This window comes from Mastigoproctus giganteus, chromosome 5 (assembly GCF_048544385.1).
Source record: "Mastigoproctus giganteus isolate SK-2022 chromosome 5, ASM4854438v1, whole genome shotgun sequence".
In the NCBI taxonomy this organism is placed as follows: Eukaryota; Metazoa; Arthropoda; class Arachnida; order Uropygi; family Thelyphonidae; genus Mastigoproctus; species Mastigoproctus giganteus.
In genome coordinates this window covers 219,527,018-219,547,743 of record NC_143579.1, presented here as the reverse complement: position 1 = coordinate 219,547,743, position 20,726 = coordinate 219,527,018, and the positions used below count along the sequence as shown (strand labels likewise).

The 20,726-nt window shown below is 38.2% G+C and overlaps 1 protein-coding gene across 1 annotated transcript in view; it reads left to right on the top strand.

Moving 5' to 3' along the window:
• Window positions 1-8,993: 8,993 nt before the first annotated feature.
• The window catches only part of LOC150086118 (protein OPI10 homolog), a 31,492-nt gene continuing 19,759 nt past the window's right edge, over window positions 8,994-20,726 (top strand). The window contains exons 1-2 of the mRNA XM_090373724.1: window positions 8,994-9,185; window positions 17,477-17,606. Of these exons, the coding sequence (XP_090229850.1) occupies window positions 9,150-9,185; window positions 17,477-17,606 (166 nt within the window). The 5' untranslated portion in view covers window positions 8,994-9,149. The remainder of the gene's footprint in view (window positions 9,186-17,476; window positions 17,607-20,726) is intronic.

The following is a 20,726-nucleotide window of genomic DNA, read 5'->3' as shown; positions in this document are numbered from 1 at the left end:
AACCTCTCACGGTAACATAACAACCTCGTGGGACAGCTCCATGAATAACATATGGATACATTTATTAAACCAGTAATGGATCCAAGTACAAGTCAAAAACAGAAAATCTGTCAGGACATCAGTATATACAGTCCAGAACATCAAGAGCAGCCCTTCACCATTAAGGAGCTGCAAAACACAACTAATAGACTCCGTAGCAATAAATTTCCAGGACAAGACCTACTTCAACCAGAGATAATAAGGAAGGCTGGGGAGCATACCTCATCCTCCACCTGTTCAATCACTGCCTCCAGCAGGAGTCTTCCCCTTTGATTGCAAGACCGCTAACATACGCCTGATTCTGAAAAACCCAACCAAGCCTCCAGAAACCCCATCTTCATATCGACCGATGGACTTGTGCTAAACAAGCTTTTCGAATATCTCCCACGGAGTAGAATTACAGTACATTATACTGCAGTAGACTCATACTCTACAAGCCAATTGATTTCAAACAAGGGGCGCTCAACAGTTGACGATCCAAAGGGCGCTCAACAGTTGACGACCCAGAATATACTTACAAATGCCACAAACTCCAGTAGAAAATATTTCTTGATTATTGCCATAGACTTTGCTGCAGAGTTCGACTCATTCTGGTGGTCGAGCATCCTCAGCCGACAACGACGTGCCTGTCTTCCCGGAAACCTCTATAACACCATAAGAAGCTACCTCACAGCCAGAAAAATAAATGGCAATGCAACATACTGCAGAGTCAATCGCCAGGTTTACAGGGGCAGTACCCAAGAATCGGTATTGGGGCTGCTCCTTTGGAATGTCGTATATGATGACTTCTTCATCACTAACCTGAATGAAGTTATCTCCCAAGCGTATGCAAATGATTTGATCCTGGCCGTGTCTGGAGACTGCCAAACACAACTAGAAAATTCTGAAAATCAGGATTAAGGGAAAAGAAACGAGAGATCAGCAGCAGAAGAACTGAAAACAGAAAGAACCGCCACTTTGGGAAAGAAGACTTCAGCAGAAGATAGAAGAATCAAGAGTTAAGATAGGTCAGTTGATCGAGTACTAACTGGGTAATAGAAGTAAGAAATTGATTGGAAACGTTAAGAGCATCCTCAAGAGCAGCGTCCACACCAAACATGAGACCAGAAATCAGAGAATAGGAGAATACTTGGACACCCTGAAGCAGAACCTCCTCGCACTCAGCAAGGACTACACTGATACAAAGAGAGCTCCAAGGGGGAAATAAACAACCGAATCTTCGATAAGGACCAAAGAGCCTTCTACAGGAAACTGGGTGAAGATGAGAAAGCAGGAAACGGACCACCCAAGAAGAAGAAGACGATTGAGGAATTCTGGGGAAATATCTGGAGCAGTGAAGTAACACATAACAGCAGAGCACCCAGAAAGAAGTAGAACGGAAGAAATCCAAGATCCTACAAGAAATTAGAGAGTGGGAGATTCGAGAAGAAATAAAACAGTTGATCAGGAACACCCATAACTGGCGAACCTCAAAAACTGATAACATCCGCAACTACTGGTACAAAAAGCTCACCTGCACACACAAGCACCTAGCAGAGTAGTTCATTCGAATGATAAAACACCCGGAGTCAATCCCGAAGTATCTCACTGAAGGAGCACCACCGAAGATACAAGAAACTCAGCGAAATACAGGCCAATCACCTGTCTCCCAACGTTGTATAAGAACCTAACCAGCTGTATAACCAAGGAGATATCAGACCACTTAGAGAATCAGAACATAATGGCCGGACAGCAGAAAGGATGCAAGTGGAGGAGCAAAGTATGCAAGGAGCAATTAACCATAGATGCCGCAGTTATGGAGCAAGCATACAGGAAGCACCGCAACCTATACACGGCCTACATTGACTACCGCAATGCCTTCGACTCCGTACCTCATAGCTGGCTAATAGAGACCCTGATCTACAAGATCAATCCGATAGTAACAAACTTCCTAGGAGCAACAATGACGAAATGGAATACCACCATTAAGGTTGAGAACATCATAACCAGGCCAATCCCCATTAGAAGAGGAATCTTTCAGGGAGATGCTCGGAGCCAATGTGGTTCTCTCTAGCACGCAACCCGTAATCGACCATGCTTAACGGCAGCAAGAATGGATATAACCTCAAAGAAGGAAGAAAGAACCTGTACACCCTCACTCACCTGATGTACATGGATGACATCAAGTGCTACGCGGCAACCGAGAAGCAACTCAAGCAACTGCTCCGCATCACCGAAGAATTCAGCAAGGATATCAGGATGGAATTTTGTCTAGACAACAACCAACAAAAAAAAAAAATAATAATAAATAAAAATAATAATAATAATAATAATAAATAAAATAAAAATAAAATAAAATAAAATAAAAATTAATAAAAAATAAAATTATAAAATATATATATATATAAAATAAGAATAAAAAAAATAATAAAAAATAAAATAAAATAAAAATAATAATAATAAAATAATTTTTTTTGTAGGGTGGGCTTCCCCCTTGGGAGAAGCCTACCCTACCTCAGGAGGAAGAGAAAAGATTGTGAGGTCAAGTGACCCACAAGGTCAGGTTGCTTAATAGCATGACCCTGCATTTGAAAATATCAAATGCCAGTCCCACTCCCAGAGGAGTATTTATGTGAGTTCCTACACAGGTAGGAAAATCAGTATTGTCCTACACCTCGAAGAGAAGAGGTGCCATCAAGTGAGTGGGTCCGGAATTGGGCAAGAGCCCAGTGTCAGCAATTTAATCTTCTTCAGCCAAGGGTGACTTGTAGGCAATGAGCAGTGTCCCACACTGGGTAGAGGACTTGGATAACCTTCTCTTAGGGGATGAGAGGAGCCACATGGGTTCATGAAGCTCAAGGATTGCTTGGATTTCTTGTGTCTATTGTAGAAAAGTCCTTTTTTGGGTTGGTGGGTTTATCAGATAGCTTCCTTTGTGAACGTCGAGAGATTCCTGTTAGGTCAGGATAAAGATCAATATCCTGTTGGTCTTTTCTTTGATTCCATTCAGGATATGTTCTGTGAATTGAGTTTTGGGTTCATTATAAGATGGGGGTGCGCTGAACAGTTTGCTGTAGGTGAATTTGACGCATTTCAAATACAGTCTGGGCAAAAGTAGTGAAGGCTTTGTAGTTGGTTTCATCAATTATGTAGAGATGTTCCTGCCCACTGGGTATATTTCCAGTTTTGGTAATTAGGAGACTTCTAAGTAAATCATAAAGAGGGCAATTATACATGAGGTGAATCCAGTCTTCATTGTCACTGCATGTGCAGGGAGGAGAATCGGTGAGACCCAGGGCATGCAGCTTGGCCCGAAACGATCCATGACCAGTGAGGAAAAACGAGACGGGAAGGCCTGGTGAGTACCACGGAGGAGGTTTTGGTGCAGTTATCATAACTTGTGGAAGACATCTTTTAGTTGTTTCACCTTTGGCTGTTTGCTCCCAAGATCTTTGCCAATGCTGGAAGAACTTAGAGTAAATCTGTTTCATTTCGTTTTTTTTGGATCATTAGCTAGATCGAGTGTTATATCCAGAATGGTAGTGGGAATTCCTCTCTTTAGGCGGTATGCAAGGCAGCTACGAATAACCTCCAGGTCCAGAGGAAGAGTACCTGCTAAGACCTGCAGGGCAGGATTACTGACTGTGCGGCAACTCTAGTCACAGTGAATAGGACATTGCGTTGAATTGTATGTAGTTTTGCTTTATTACGTGCAGTGATGGCACGAGGGAACCACATGGCTGCACCATAGCACACAGCTGGTAAGAAGATGGTTTGTAAAGTAGCATGAGAGTCCTCCTCTTCAAACCCCAGTCTGTTCTGCTAATTCTTACGATCATGGCAGTATAACGACGTATTTTGTTGGAGAGGAAATTAAGATGAGGTAAGAATGTTAATCGGGAGTCGAAGGTTACTCCTAGATATTTTAGTTCTGTTTTGAGTTGCAATGTCTGCCCAGAGATTTTAATTTGGGGCAGTCTTCTTATGTCCAAGGATCCTTTGAGGAGGAGAGTCTTCGTTTTTTCCCCAGAGATGACTAACTTGTGGTTGTTTGCCCAATTTTGTAGGATCGTTAAGGCAGGGGAGGCAATTTGCTCAAGCTGAGTTCTAGAATCAGCTTTGATAAGGAGGATGAGGTCATCTGCATAGGCCATGCAGTCCACAGGACCTAGATCCATAAGAAGAAATTCATCTAGTATTAAATTCCAGAAGTAGGACCCAAGAACTGAGCCCTGTGGACACCCTTACAACTGGTCGGGAGGTTTTCTGAAAATTTGTTTGAACAGTTACTGAACGGTTGAAGAGGTAGTTCTGGAGACAGCGGTAGAGGTTGAGTGGAATATTGAGTTGACGTAATCTCCTGACAATGCTGGGCCACCAGATGGAATCGAAGGCACCAGCAAAGTCAATGTAGATAGCCAGTAGATATTTTTCTGTGGTTGAGTTTGCTGTGTTGAGGAGATTGTTCATAGCGTCTTCAGTGGAGCATCCTGGCTTAAAGCCATACTGCTTTGGAGAGTCTAAGTTGGCTGTCTGGTAGTAGGTGGATAATCTGGATTGAAGGAGCCGCTCCATTACCTTTCCCAAGACCGGGAGAAGAGCAATGGAGCGGTAAGATTTGGGTAGAGTAGGATCTTTATCTGGACCTTTTAGGATGAGTCGAAGCACCGCCTGTTTCCAAGAATCAGGGAAAATTCCTTTCGCAAGGCATTTGTTGAACAGTGCTAATAGGTGGTTTGGGAGATGTGTTGCTGCCTTCTTGGTGACCTCAGCCTCAATATTATCATGACCAGGGCATTTATTTATTTTTGTTCTGTCAAGTGCTTTGTTCATTTCCTCAGAGGTGAAAGGAGGTTCTATTTTATTGTTGGAGAAGGCCTGGCTGTCTTGTTTAATTTGCTTTTGTTCATCATTGACGGGACTCTCATCAGTCTGAAGTAGGACATTCAGAATATTATTCATGAATTCAGCCCATGTATGTGTTGGATTGCTATCGGGAGTCAGGGTTGCATTTAACATCTCTCCCCTGGGCAGCTTGTTCATAACAATGCGATAAACGACCCCCCAAGGATCTGCGTTACCAGTAGTTGTCACAAGGTTCTGCCGAATGAGGCTTGTGTAGTCGTTACGATATCTTCTATATACTTCCCGTAGAGCCTGGACCTCAGCAGGAGACCAGGTGTACCTTGCTCTCTGGAAGGCTTTTCGGGCAGTGTTGACTTGGTGCCTTAGGTTTTCTAGTTCCCTGCACCACCAAGGGACTGCTTTTAGATGCTTCTGACGTTTTTTCATAGTTTTCTCACATGCTTGTGGGAGTGTGGTTGTTAAGAGGGAGGGGTGCTCTTGTGGATCAAGATGGTTTAGTTGGGATGTATCCATTTGTAGCTTTGATTTTATATTGTCCTTGAAGGCATTCCAATCAGCTGTTTTGGTGGAGTATCTGATGATATCGTGGTATATGGGAGGAGTACTATAAAGTTGTCTAGATAGATGGAAGGAGATGGCCCTGTGGTCTGAGGTGGTCCAGGCTTCATGAACCATCCATGATGAGAACTTTTGTGCTATGGACCGTGTGGAGAGGGTAACGTCAATGTTGCATTCCCACAGGGTATTGCTGAAAGTAGAAAGGTGATGTGGTTGGTTAAGGACCAACCAAATGGAGAAGATGAAAGGAAATCTTCTAATCGCTGTCCATTCTGGAAACCTACGTGGCCATCCAACGGCTATACCACAGGCAAGATCTACAATTGGCATCCATGGTTACTAGGATTTTGCTGGAAAGTAAGAGAGTTATGACTGACTGGAGATATTCAATATATGGTGCGATATCAGTTCGTCGTCGGCAGTACAACGAGACTACGTGCAGAGAGCCTTGTTGGCAGATAATGTGTGCACGAACACCAAAGGGGGTGCATCAGGAGTCGATTTTTGTGACTGTAATTGTCGTATTCCTAATAATGATGGCTGCCCATTGAGTGTCTATGGTTGTCTCAATGAACCTATATGCTCGAGGGTAGCCCTGTACGCGTCCCTTGTGGGTGTAGGGCTCCTGAGCACAGAGGATATCAATTTCTTCTTCATCCATTTTCATTCTAATTTGTTCGACCGCATTTCTGGCTCTTTGGGCGTTCAGTTGGAGAAACTTGAGGACGTTGGCGGAATGGCGATTATGGTGTACAGCCATAGTCGGTTTTGTTCTGGATGGTTCTCAATACCCATAAATAGATTGGACATTTGACATCCCGGATGGAGTGATTGGGAATCATTTTTGCTGCTTTGCAGTTGGCGCTGTTAGGGGCTCGATTTTTGTTTGGACAATTGTTATAGGTGTGTCCGCGTTCAGCACAGTGGCCACAGGTGAAGTCTTGTCGGGCACAGACATGGGATGTGTGTCCGAATCGGAGGCATTTAAAGCACTTGATGGTAGGTATGTGCTCCTTGAACCGGCAAGAGCCCCAGCCAATAAATATTCGTTGTTGTTGGGATAATATTTTCCATATCTTCGGGGAGAGTTCGACTACCCAATTTCAACAAGTACCCAATCTGGATTTGGTCGAGTACTTGACTTTAAGTTCACTTTGAATTTCATGTCTGGTGATATGATCAGCAAGGTTCCTGTCATATATTTCCTCAAGGAGGTCATCTTTGGAAATTCCTTTTTCGACATCGAAGATTACAATAGATGGGCCTTTTGGTTTGGGTATCTCAGCGCTAAGACCAAGTTCATTTATCTGTGGGATTTGGATAGTTTTCTACATCTTTTTTGGAAGCAGTCTCAATGATGATCCCGGAATTACGGATTTTTCAGAGGCTTTTAATTTTTATGGTTTTCATTTGAGGTTTCAAGTTGGTAGTAACAACCTCCTTGACAGCCTCGCTTGAATTGAAGCAACCTTCCTGGGTCGCGCGAAGGATGACTAGGTTTTGTTCTCTATTCTGTCTGGTATTAGGAGGGGCAAATAGCTTATCTGCCATTGGTTGGATCCTCAGCGCATCTGAATAGGACCGGGGGCACTGTGGCATTTCACTTGGTTCCCGGTTCTTGGTCTGGTGATAATCATTAACCGTGATATTCGGTGCACTGTCCATAAGGTGGCAGCCAATACTGGCTGGTGTTAAGCCAGTATGATTGGGAGGATGGGCATTAATTTTTTGGCCGCTGTACCATATCAGCATAAGTTGATTCTGAGATAGGTGTAGGGAGAAGTGCTGGCCGAGTCTGGCGGTTTGATTGTGCTGTCAGATCTGGGAGGAAAGAGCACTGAGTGCTATGGCTGGTCCGAGCTTACCCACAGCACAAGTTATAGTAAAAGAGCCATAATTCTGCGGAACTCTGAGTTCTAACTTCTGGGAGGATTTCAGAGTGAATAAACACAGTGCCGATTTTGTTGATGCGAGTCTATTCTCCACGTCTCAGAATAGATCTTGAGAACACGAGATTGTTGTCCTAATATATAAACCACTAGTCGATCATATAAAACACAGGCGTTTTCTCGAACATCAATATTAGTGATTGAACTTGCCCGGAAACCTTATTGCACACATTGAATACTGAATAATAGTAAGAGTTGATTGCCTTAATCACCATGTGAAGAATGATGTAGTAGTAGTAGTAGTAGTAGTAGTAGTAGTAGTAGTGGCATGTGATGCAAGAAAGCAAGTGTATGAGCTTATGCAGCATCAGCCAAAAAAATAATATATAATAAATAAAATAAAATAAATAATAAATAAAATAAAATAAATAATAAATAAAATAAAATAAATAATAAATAAAATAAAATAAAATAAATCACACCATTCCCTCCAAATGCCTGTCCAGTTCCTGCTTAAATTTATTCAACCTATCAACTTCCACAACGACAGATGGAAGTTTGTTCCAACAATTAACCACCTGCTGGCTAAAGGCAAATTTCCGCACATCTATTCTACATCTGTCTTTTCTTAATTTGAATTTATGCCCCCTTAGGTTCGTAATCTGAACTAATGGAAGGATCCCATCAGAATTCAGCGTGCTCAACCCATTCAAGGCCTTATACACCTCAATCAGATCACCGCGCAGGTGCCTAGTCTCCAGCCACTGCAATTTGCAGAACTTAAGCCTCTCTTGGTAAGAGGATTCCTTCATTCCCCTCACCAATCTTGTTGCCCTTCTCTGTACACGCTCAAGTAAATCTACATCCTTCCTAAAATGAGGCCTCCAGACCTGTGCGCAGTACTCAAGGCGTGGCCTGACCATTGCCTTATACAGAGGGACAATCACCTCCTTCTCCCTGCTAGCAAAATTCCTATATATCATTGACAAAACCCCACGACCTGCCCTGGCAGCCTGTCTGCATTGCTCAGAAAACTTCATATCTGACTGCACAATTACTCCCAGGTCTTTTTCATTTTCTACCACCTTAAGCGTAGTACCACACAGTTGGTACGTTTCTCTGGGGTTACTTCTACCCATATGCAGTACTTTGCATTTGTCAAATGCAAAGCAGAGTGAAAGCGTGGCGTTGCCCAGTAACTAGGCGTCCCAGAATTCTGTACTTTCAGTGTATGTATACGGCGCAATACGGCCTAAGTTGCTGATTCTACTAAAACCCAAGCTCCCTATGGTGCAGGGAGGGTGCAGCGGAACAACCAGGTTCTTAGTTGTTGTGGGACAAAAAAATGAAAAGAGAAAAATGAAAAAGTAACATTTAAAAAAATAAACAAATTTCGTTTCATTCTTTTAAAGTTGTATGACTCTTTTTAACAAACTAAAATTACATCTACCTTATAGACTTTTTTTTGTTTCAGACATTGTTTTGGGTTTACAGTACGCCAACAACGCTTTTAGTATATCCATCGAAATTTGTTGGTGCAGCACAACTTTCTGGATGGGAACTAGGTATTGGTCCTCTCAACTAACCTAAATATTCGTCAACTGCAATTGGTCGTTTGTGGCGTGCTCTTTCGGCGGAATTTATTTTGTGAATTGAGATGAGACCTCACATGGCAGGTTGTTTATGTGGTGGTTATAGCACGCTCCTCGATTTAAGCCTTCATGGTGTATGTGAACATTCAAAATAAAAAAAAGAGAGAAATACTTCATCTTTCAACTTTTTATAAATGTTCGCAAACAAATTAGCATTATTGTGAAAATGGCAATGTTTGGGGTAATTGTTTCTGGACGTCTGGTGAGTTCTCCAAATTAACATTGTACTTTTGATTACTTCATATGAGTGTTGTCTCACTCTGATTGATGACATAAATCTTGGATAGGGTGAACCGTGCTGACGGCCGCAAAACCGGAACAAAATGAGTTTTACAGCCTGAAATCCCTTATCTTTAATTAAAAAAAAAAAAAAAAAAATTAGATTAAATTTAGCTATCATAATGACACACTGTTTCTACATCCACACTTTCGTCCATCTGATCAATAAAAACTGACAGGACTATGTAGGACGCCAAACACTTAAATATGGTGTTTTAAAACTAGATCCCAGAAGTAAATTTGCTGAAGAAAAAAAAATATATATATAGTATATAAACAGTTTTTAGTATGATTGATAGTAGATTATAAATTCAAAAATCTTTTAACTGAATTATAGGTTTTTCTCAAATATAATTTGAGAACTTGATACTGGTGTGGCCAATTATAATAATTTTGAAAATGATTTATGAATTCCCAAAAAAATTCAGTATTTCTGTTATGTGCTTGAAAGGCAAACAAAAGACCAGGTAATATTTCAGTTTCCAAGGTCTGCTCTTGAAAACAAACTTAAAAAAAAAAAAAGCAGTGGCACTGACCCTTAAGCTGTCATCATTCTTATATATCAGTGCTTTTAAAATGAAATTTTTAAGCAAAGAAAACTGACTAAATAATAAGTTTTCATCAATTTGAAAAATCATATCAATATGTTATTTTGTTTTAGTCACATCAGTGACATTATTATTATTATCAGCCATACGGTGTAATAATGAAGCCCGAGGCTTATGCTGCACCAGCCAAAAAAAATTCCCGAGTTACCCTGAGAGAGAGTCAAAAGTAAAGGAGTCACTTGGACCATATTGCATCTCTGTAAAAAGATGTGTTCACTGGCCAATTTGCATGTTGTGCAGACCAAAAGACCTGGAATATCTCGCAAACAAAACCCTACTGCCTTTGCTTGAGTAGTGATCTGCGTGATTAGCTAACTACAGGCTCAATTGAAGAGGTCTAAATAAATTCCTCCATCTGTGACAAATGTCCATATCAGTAATATTTTTACACGTTTGGTACTTTCTCGCAAACTACTTTTCAAAAGCATCCATTCCATAAATTTGAATTCTTCAATGGACTCAGTCCATTTTTCTAGGTAATCATATGTCATTTTTTATGTATCATTTCATCTTTAAATGATACTGTTTCTTTACCCTGAATTTGTGATCAGTTAAAATTTTGTAATCAGTGAAGGGAACAAATTTTTCTTCAGTTTATAATTTAAGCGCTTCAATTGTTATGATATATTGTAACTCAACCTCTATTATACAATTTTGGAACATTCAGTTTTTAGTAATTACTTGAATATACCAACACATTGCTTCAATACTTCAAAAATTTTAGTGCTTGATCAATCACTTGGTATAAACTTAACCAGCAAGTTTTTAATGTGTCAGTATCTTGTTATATCTTCTAAAGAATAAAATTTTCAAAAGTACAAAGTTCAATGAACTAGTAATGAAAATAACATTATCCCTGAGCAAGATCAGTGGGCCTTTATTGTATTGAAGATATGTTGACACTTCACCAATTCAAAAGTCTCTCTCCTTCAGTCCACTGGTGTCCTCATAAATAATCATAATGGTTTGATGCATTCTGTTATCACCTTGCTCAAAATTACTGTATATGTGTCAGCAACACCAGAAGACTTATTTGCCTTTAGGCTCAGTAGTTTTTCTAATAAACCATCTTCTGTAATTTCAACATTGCTCCTGTTTTGTACTGCACAGCCTCACTCCAAAGGATCTTTTATCTGTAAAGATTGATGGGTTATCTGAGACTTTTCAATGCCCTTTTTCTATTGCAAGGTTCCATCCAATATGATTAATTTTATTTTTCTTCTTTGTTCACATACATAAAAAACCCCTTGTACCCATTTGTTACTCTCTCTTTCTTAGACAGTGGTTTCTCATACTCGGTGGTACTACTACAGATCAATTTGTAGCCCTGATAGGATTCAGCTTTTTTTTTCTATAACTATCCCAACCATCTTTTTCTTTGCTTTTAGTAATAACATAAAATAAACATTTATTAAACATTAAATAAACATAAAATATCAAACTTATACAATGCTTTGTGTTTAGCACTTTTATCATTGAGTTTGATGCTACTGTCATCAGTATAATAGTAGTATCAAACTCAGAAGTGCCTAAGGGTTGCTTAATTTCTTGGGTCCTAGTGAACCATGTCAGTGGCATTACTCAGAGAAACATTTTCAGAAATGAAAATACATGGTCTCAATATTTATGAATGTTCATATAAGTTATGAATTTTATTTAAATTTTATATTAGTGTCATCTCCATTAAGTATCACCATTTACCATTATTTTCATATAGGTTTCATACTGTTATCCTAAAAGTTGACAACACTTGGCAGCTGCTCAACAAATGTTCGAGAGCGACCCATTTCAGACTGCCAGTTTCACATGCCTGATATGCAGGGTGTCCCAGGAGAATCTTTCAAACTTCAGGGGTTGATTCCTTGAGTGATTTTAAAGGATAAAAAGTTCATATCCACATGGGTTCAGTTTTGAACCAGTATGGAGATATCGCAATTTAAAAAAATATATACCTATTAGAAAAGTATGTTAAACATTTATTTTAGAATTTGAAGTTCCAAAATGTTTTAAAATCATCTTAAGGCTTACTCTTAACATCTAAAATCGTTTATTTAAGAAATTAATGTCATTAAAACTCATAAGAGTTACTCATAATGTCTGCCTTCTACTGGAGTACATATTTTTACATGTGATAATACTTTTGTTGTTCTCTATGTCATTGGTTGGTTATTTCAAACATTCTGCAGCTTACAAAATTCTCTGACATAGTGCGTCCCTATTATTAATCTTTTGCACATATTAACACTTTCGTGTGACCCAAGATGCAATCATATAAAGGTTAAGGTCAGGAGATCTTGCTGGCTGTGGATAATGACCTCCATGACCAGTTCAGTGGCTAAGATATTGATATCTGAGGGGAGAAGAGGACCCATTATATCAGTAACTAAATGATGAAAAAATTCTGATTGGATGTTGAACTGGTTGTACAAGAGCTCTTTCTCTGATGGTGAATTCTTTTTCATGGCACCCTTAAACATAAAATCAGCAAATGTTTGGGGTTGCCATACGTACCTATAGTACCCTAGTACAGTCTGTGTGGGGCTGAGAAGACGGAAGATTTTGTTAATGTTGGACTTGAATTTCTGCAGATTGTGATTCTCAGGAAATACATAAAAAGGTTGTTACAAACAGCAGAGGTAGAAGGGATAAATGAGGAAAAGTTAGTTGGATAAGTTTTCATTTGAATTGTGAATAGATGGTGACTAATTGAAGAAAATCTTCCAATCATTTTGGAAGAAAGAGGTGGGACTACACTTGCAAATTCAGAGGAAAGGTGTCCATGGAAATATCTATAAAAATTTTATCAAAAACAGAATGTCTGTTTGACAGGAGTGGAATGAGGAATCATTAATTAACCTAACTTTCCTTTTTCTGGATAGCCTCTTAAGAGTTAGAAAAATTTTGGGGTTGCCATGCCATATGTGAAAGCAGTGGTCTGTGTTAGGGAATATTTTTACAGCTTCAGTAGGTATTTGTGAGAAAAGTAAATAGTGAAAGAAAAATTTCTAAAGATTTCTAAAATAAATAAAACTGTTTTAGAAATCTGAGTGACATTGACAATGAGCACAGGAAATATTTTGTGAGAAACAAAACAGGATGGTGTTTGAAGGATTTAAGTTAACTAACATTTCCTCTCCACTGGAAATTACTTGGAGATATCAGCATTTAAGGAATGGGTTGTGAATATTCAAGAAGTTGTAAATGCTTGTGCAGAGCTAGGTCTCTTTTTTTTTTTTAAACTGGAAGGTGGAATGAGTTGCACTGTCATCAACAAAACTATGGAAAGAATTTCCATTCAGTGGAAGGTCAATTAATATACAAGAGGAAAAGAGTAGATGAAAGAACAAATCTTTGGGGAACTGCAGTATTAGTTGAGATGTTAGGCAACAAGCAGCACCGTCTATTATCATGTGCAGTTAGAGGCCAGAGGGAGAGAGAGAGATTGCCAAGTTTCAAAAATAGAAGGCAGACCATAAGATGAAAGCTTGTTAATAAGACCTTTATACTTAAAGGGATTGAGAGGCTTATAAAATGTCAAGAGCAACTGTTTGAGTTGCTGTGAGCTTTTCCATGGAATTTGTCCAAATGTGAGTAACATGATTTGTTACACTTTTTGGGAGCCGATCGGGCTAGCCGGGTGGGTAAAGTGCCTGGGTTTGAATCCCGCCTCGGGCTTGGATCAAAGTACTGCAAAAACCTTGGGAGGTGCATTATGGCCACAGAAGCCAATGCACCAACAACTACCAAAAAAAAAAAAACTTTTTGGGAGTTGGCTGGATATGATCAAACTTTTATGAAGAAAGAGACACATCAGTGTTTTAAACGGTGACACAAAGCAGGAATTAACTGTGGAGCACAGGTTTTTTTAAGAAGTGGAGAAATATAATAAATGCTTTAAAACTTCATAGTATCAAAATTATTCAGGATTCTTCTGTTTCTCTGTCAGAAAACTAAGGAAGGCATTGAATGGAAGGTATTCAGTTTTGTAGGAAGAGATTGAAGTTGTGACAAGAGCAACCTGTAGGAAATGAAGCTGTTGTATATCATAACAGTTATCAGCTAGTTTTGTCTTATCTTGAATAGTCCTAGCATATGTATTGGAAATTTGTTGTTAATCCCTTCATCTATGCTGTAGGTTAGGTCAGGAGATTCACAGTCATCCTAGAGCCCACTAATGTATTTCTATGAGCCTGTGGAAGTATCCTGTTCATGATATGCTGAGATATTCACTCTTTTAATAATGGCAATACTGGGAATGTATGCAGACAGTTTATTTTCCTTTATTTAGTTTAATTTTTATATGTAATTAGTTTATACTTTAAGAATTTTTCAAAATATTTAATGTTTTGTGTTTTTATGGTTGTGCTTGCCAGCCCCTTATGTATCCAGTGGGGATGACAGTTTTAAGAACTGTTGATTTAGGTAAAGGATTTCATTTCTATGAGAGCAATGACATAATCAAAGAAAACATTAGGATCAGAAGATTTAAAACAGTAAAGAAAAGAAAAATAGAAAACAAGGCTGAGAGTGGCTGTGGGACAGAGATAGGTACCATTGGGAAGCAAGTTGTGATATGATCCAATGTACCAGAAGGCGACTAACATTCACTGTACACTTTAAAGGTTTTTGGTGAGGAAAAGGTCAAGAGTGTTAGGTATGTGGTTAGGGTTTTATGGCACTGATAAGTGCCACCATATATTCAGTGGAATCTTATACTAAGTTGATCCAAAAAAAATTCCCTAAAACTTCAAGTTTTGTCCAGATCACGATGTGCTTACAGATTAGCATTATGGTATGTATAATGGTCCTCTTCCATTCTTTAGAATTTATCATACAGTGTCTGAAATTATCAGAGAATTTCACAATTGCCTTAAACTCAATAAATCATTCTGACTGTTTGATAGTGCAAATCAGGGTACGTGATCTAAGACAGTGCTTCTCAAACTTTTTTGGATCACCACCCCCCTAAAAAAAAGCCCTTGCCAGGGCTTTTTTTTAGCCCACCAACATAAAGTGAAGCTAAATAACGGAAATGAATATTTGTCTGTTTGCCTCCAAAAACGTAAATGCAGCCCTGCATGTATGTATGTGAATTATAAAGAAAACTATTTACTGCACTTTATTCCTTCTTCGTAAAAAATTACAACTACATAAATAAAGTCAGTTATAGTCACTTAAATTAAGCCATAAAAATTAAAGTTAATTACATAAATAAGTCATGATATTAATGGAAATAGTTAGTTATATTTTAATATTTAATGCGATGGATGAGCTTGGTGGAGATTTATTAGCTTATCAATATTAGGTTTAATATCTGTAAGTAGAAGTCGTAACTCGCCACGTTTAACAACATCCAGACAATTTCTTTGTTTTGTCAGCAAAACAAACTGGTTTCGACTAGATATGATGTTGGAAAAGAAATAAGTAATTTTTTTACAATTCCCCACAATGCAGGATAATGATCAGGGATTTTCTTTTGTAACCAAAATTCCTGATATGAATTTTGAAATTTTGGCTTCAGTTCAACTTCATTTTGTAACTCAATAAATTCTTCTTCTACAAAACGTTCTCCATCGTCATTATTTAAAAAAGGATTTATAACCCAATCTGGAATTTTCAAATTAAGGAGATCTTTGAACCTTTTCTGCATATCTCTGTGCAACATTTCTAGATGATTACAAAAAGTTAGTAGAGTTTCATCATCTATTTTTTCTTTTTTCTCTATTTCCAACAGATTTGGAAATTGATACAATTCACGTCGTCCTACGTTGCGCATAAAAAGCTTTAATTTTTAAATAAATGCTGAAATTTGAGTTTTCGCCTTAATAAGAGTTACATCTTGTCCTTATAAATGTAAGTTCATTGAGTTGAATCTAGTAAATAAATCTGCAAGATAAGCAATATCAGTTTTCATTTTCTTGAGGTCATTACTAAGGTCGTTGTTCCTATCTTTAAAAAACTCGACAACAGTATCAAAGAGTTCATAAAATCTGTTGAGACAGTTGCCTTTTGACAGCCACCGAACCTCGGAGTGAAATAGCAATCGTTCAAAATCTTCACTGTTTTGATCACAAAGTTTTCAAAATATACGATCATTCAAAGAATGTGCTTTAATTTTGCTTATAGCAGTAATAACAGTTTGTAGAGAATTGTGCAGTTGATCACCAAGTTTTTTCACAACTAAATGCTGACGGTGAATGACACAATGAACAGTAATAATATTTGGCACAGCATTTTTTAAATAAGCCATAAAACCCTTGTAATGGCCAATCATTGATGGTGCTCCATCCGCCCCCTGTTGCCCCCTTTCATGCCTAACGCCCCCATGGATAATTCAAACCCCCCCCCCAGGGGCTATATCACCCACTTTGAGAAGCACTGATCTAAGATAAAGCACTGAGAACATTCATGTATCCAAAGGTGCCCCTCATGATATTGGAGCATTTTTTCTAAAGCCATGATGCCTAGTCACTTTGCATTGCTATCAGTTATTTAAATAAACAGTGTCGGGTGAAGTAAAGGATATGAATTATTATTAGCCATATGGTGCAAGGAAATCTGAGACTTTTGCTGCACCAGCCAAAAAAAATTTTCTTAATTACCCTGAGAGAGAGAGAGAGAGAGAGAGAGAGAGAGAGAGAGAGAGAGAGAGAGAGAGAGAGAGAGAATCACCAAGAAAGAGAAGAATGATGATATCCAGCTCAGGACCCTTGGTGTGTCAAGCCCGTACTCACCAGATGTGAGCCCTATGTAGAATACTGAAAAGTCTCCATAAAGGTGAAAGTCTAAATTAATAGTAATTACTCCTTTTTAGTGTGCCCCATTAATTCGAAAGTAGATCAGTACTTAGCAAGTCATTGATAATTGAAAGGTTGCTGCTTATGAAAGAACTAAAGCAAAAGAAAAAGGCTTTTGTTTTAGTTCTTTACCTTTCACAGCCTAGAATAATAATAAAAAAAAAGAAATGTAACAGTTTTGTTATATTCCATAAATGCATATTTTTCACTTAGTCTGCAGCTCTCCTCACTTTATATTTCTTCAGAAGGAGGAATTTTGAGTACCACATGAGCTGTTGTAAGGTTGCCATATCACCGAAACAGCTGTCAGAGTGGTGGCACTTTTAGATAAATAGTAATACTGTATTCTCTTTATTGGCGGGGAGGTGTTGCTTACTGAAAGCAGGAACAGAACAGTTGTATCTATTCAGCAAATTCATAAGTAAATTTATTTTATGATACTTTGTTGCATCCAGGATTTCTTTTTTTATTATTATTATATTAATCTTTAATTCTTATATTTTTTCTACATTTCAAGTGTTTCTTACTTGAAACATTTAAATAGTTTAATAATGTACTTGAAACATTGAAATAGCTTAATAATGCACATAATCGCTATTAATAATGTGAGAAAATTTATCTAAATCTATATAATAGCATGATAATTTTTTTAAGACAATTAAATACTCACATTACAATTAAAATAAGGAATTGAAAAGACCTTTGTCTCTGGTCAGTTTTTTTAAATATATATATGTATATATATTTATATCTGATTTTTTTGTTTCAGTTTTCTGTTTATGTCAATTTTTGTTATTATTTTTATGAAGGTTCAGACAGATTTTCAACCTGTGGAAGAAACCAAGTTTCTGATTAATATTCCTGATGCAGATAATATCAATCATATTGTTATATTCTTGACAGGTGTTCAACCTTTCCCAGATGGAATGGGTGGATCAGGTACTTTATGTGAATTTCTCCCCCTTATGAGAATTAGCAATTTTTTTAAAATTTAATGCAATTTTTATTTTTCATTTCTGATATATTTTCAGTACGGTTACAATTAGTTTAGTTTATTACCATGAAATATCATAATTAAATACTGAAAGTATTAATAAAGTAAAAGAAAAATGTGAAATGATGGACCGTAATGTTCTTTGAAATTTTCCACAAATGCAAGTTAAAAAATTGCCAGTACTCTCTGGCTTTGTCTTTCTCCATTCATATTCACCTCTCTTTTGCAATTGAGTTTTCCCATCTAGGGATAAGATAATGATGAAATAGAACAGGCAAACTGTTTGTGAAATTCATCTGGTGAAAACTTCTCATTTTGTCATTAGATGGCAGAGATGACAGCTATTACAAAGAGCAAAAAAAAAACTTTATTTCTACAGCAAAACATATGAGGTAATTAGATACTAAAAAATGTGGGTGGAGGCCAACATAGATAAAAAGCAAGGTATGGCAGACATTCACATCCCACTTGTGAGTTAAGTGGGCCAAATTTCAGCAGAGTCCAGTTATTCTACAACAGCTAGATCCTCTACTTGCATCCTCACAGTGATGGGGCTGTTAGTAACCCCTAGGGTATACCACTACCATGTGCAAAATCAGAAACACTGCACCTGCTGGAGGTTGATCACCCAGTTGTGAACCAACATAAGCAGGATTTGAAGTGTTACATCCACATCACAGGTGGTAGATGACTCTTATTACCCAGTGCAATACCACCACTTTGCCTAAATACCACTATCCAATCCCCCCCCCCCCCCCGGGCTGAAGGCATTATAATTACTGGTGGAATGGGGATTGCACCAAAGCAAAGAAAGCCAAAAATAAAGCCTGGAATTTATTTAAGCAATGTCCAACCACACCAATTTCATTAATTATAAGAAATTAAAGGCAAAAGCACGTTTCATACAAAGGCAAGCCAAGAAAGAATTCTGGACCTGTTTTGCATCAAGCATTAACAAAAAAACTGACACCAAAATAATATGGAAAAAAATTAGACAGCTTTCTGGTAAGTTTCCTGTCCTGTAATGGGCGAGATCTATCTAGTCCTTTAGATATCGCAAATGCTTTGGCAACACATTTGCTGAAATCTCAATGGCAACAGCTTATACTCCATCATTCCAAAGAATTAAAAACATTGCAGAACATCATCATTCTATTAATTTCCAAACTGCTCTCCTTCTGTCATGTAACAAACCTCTACAATATTCAGAACTCTTGCATGCCATAGGAACAGCCCACAATGGTGCTGCTGGACCAGATGGGATCTATTATATCATGCTACAACATCTTGATGACAAAGCTTTGCACCTCTTCCTGGTCTTTTACAACCGTATTTTTCTAGAAAATGTTTATCTAGCTTCTTGGCATCATTCTACTGTTTTGGTGTTCCTAAAGCCTGGAAAAGATCCAACCAATCTGCATAGCTATAGACCAATATCCCTCTCAAGCTGCCTCAGCAAACTCCTAGAAAAAATTGTCCACAGTAGACTTGTCTAGATCATTGAGTGAGAACAGTTAATGAGCCATAGTCAATATGGCTTTTGTCAAAACAGGTCATGCTTGGACCTTATGGTTAAGGCTGAATTTGCCATTCATAATGCCTTCATTAAACATGAACATCTAGTAATGGTTTCCATAGATATAGAGGAGGCCTTTGACACCACCTGGCAGCAAGGCATATTAAGAGATCTTTACTTTCTTGGTCTGCATGGCAACCTTCCTATATTTATGAAGAATTTTCTACATACTAGATCGTTTAAAGTTCGATACCAGCATGCCCTTTCTGCAATGTTCATTCAGGAAAAAGGTATTCCACAGGGATCAGTACGAGTGCCACTCTTTTCGCTCTTAGAATAAATTCTATCACTAAACAACTTCCAAACACTGTAGAGACTTACCTTTATGCAGATGACCTTTCCATCTCCTGTCATTCCCAAAACATGAGATTTATTGAACAACAGCTGCAGATATCACTAAATAAAATACAGCAATGGGCCAGCATCAACGGCTATCAACTCTCACAGCAGAAAACAGTTGCTATCCATTTTTGTAGATAACGCAAGTTTCATCCGGAACCTGAACTTCAAAGTATCTCCATCCCAGTCACTAATAACATCAGATTTCTAGGATTAATTCTGGACAATAAGTTAAATTTCTTAGAGCACATTAAAAAGATACCTACCTCTTGTCTAAAAAAGATAAATATACTAAGCGCACTATCTGTCCTAACATGGGGTGCAGATCGTACGTCCTTGATTCAGTTATACAGGGCATTAATCAGACCCATCTCGATTATGGAGCTTCCATCTATGATTCTGCCAGAAAGAGTGCATTACGCTGGCTTGATCCAGTTCAACACCGTGCACTGAGGATTGCGCTTGGTGCATTCAGAACATCACCAACACATAGCCTTTACATTGATGCTCATGAGTCCCCCACTATCTTTACATAGGAAATCACTATTGCTGAAGTACAATCACTATTGTACTTCACTATTGTCAAGATACAAAGTTGTGCCTTGCATCCCATTCAGTCATATCTTTTCAATCCACCATTAGAAAATCAGTACAGAAATAAACCTAGCATAGTAAAACCAGCTGGTCTTCCCCTTCTTGAACTAATGCAGGTTTGGAATGTTTCCATCCATTCCGTACAACAGGTAGCAACTTGTAAAGAATATTTTGCAAGCATCAAATATCAGACAACTTCATGCAGTTCACAGTCAAAGATATATTGATTTTTTCCCAATATACGCAGATGGCTCTTTTTTTTTTAAGGAGCATTAGCAACTAAGGCCATATTGCTCCGGGGATATGCGGTGGTCATTCCCTGACCTTTCCGCTTCCTCCGTATTTGGTGGTCACGGGCTCGAACCCCGGTCTAATCAATAAATGTGTGCTACACACTGCTGCTCCTGCCCACCTGGCTACAGAGGCGCCGCAGATGGCTCTAAATCCAATTCAAACTTTGGAGTAGCTGCAGTGTTTCCGAATACAATTATATCAGCATCCCTTCCTTCTGAATTCAGTATCTTTTCAACTGAATTATTTTCAATTAAACTAGCTG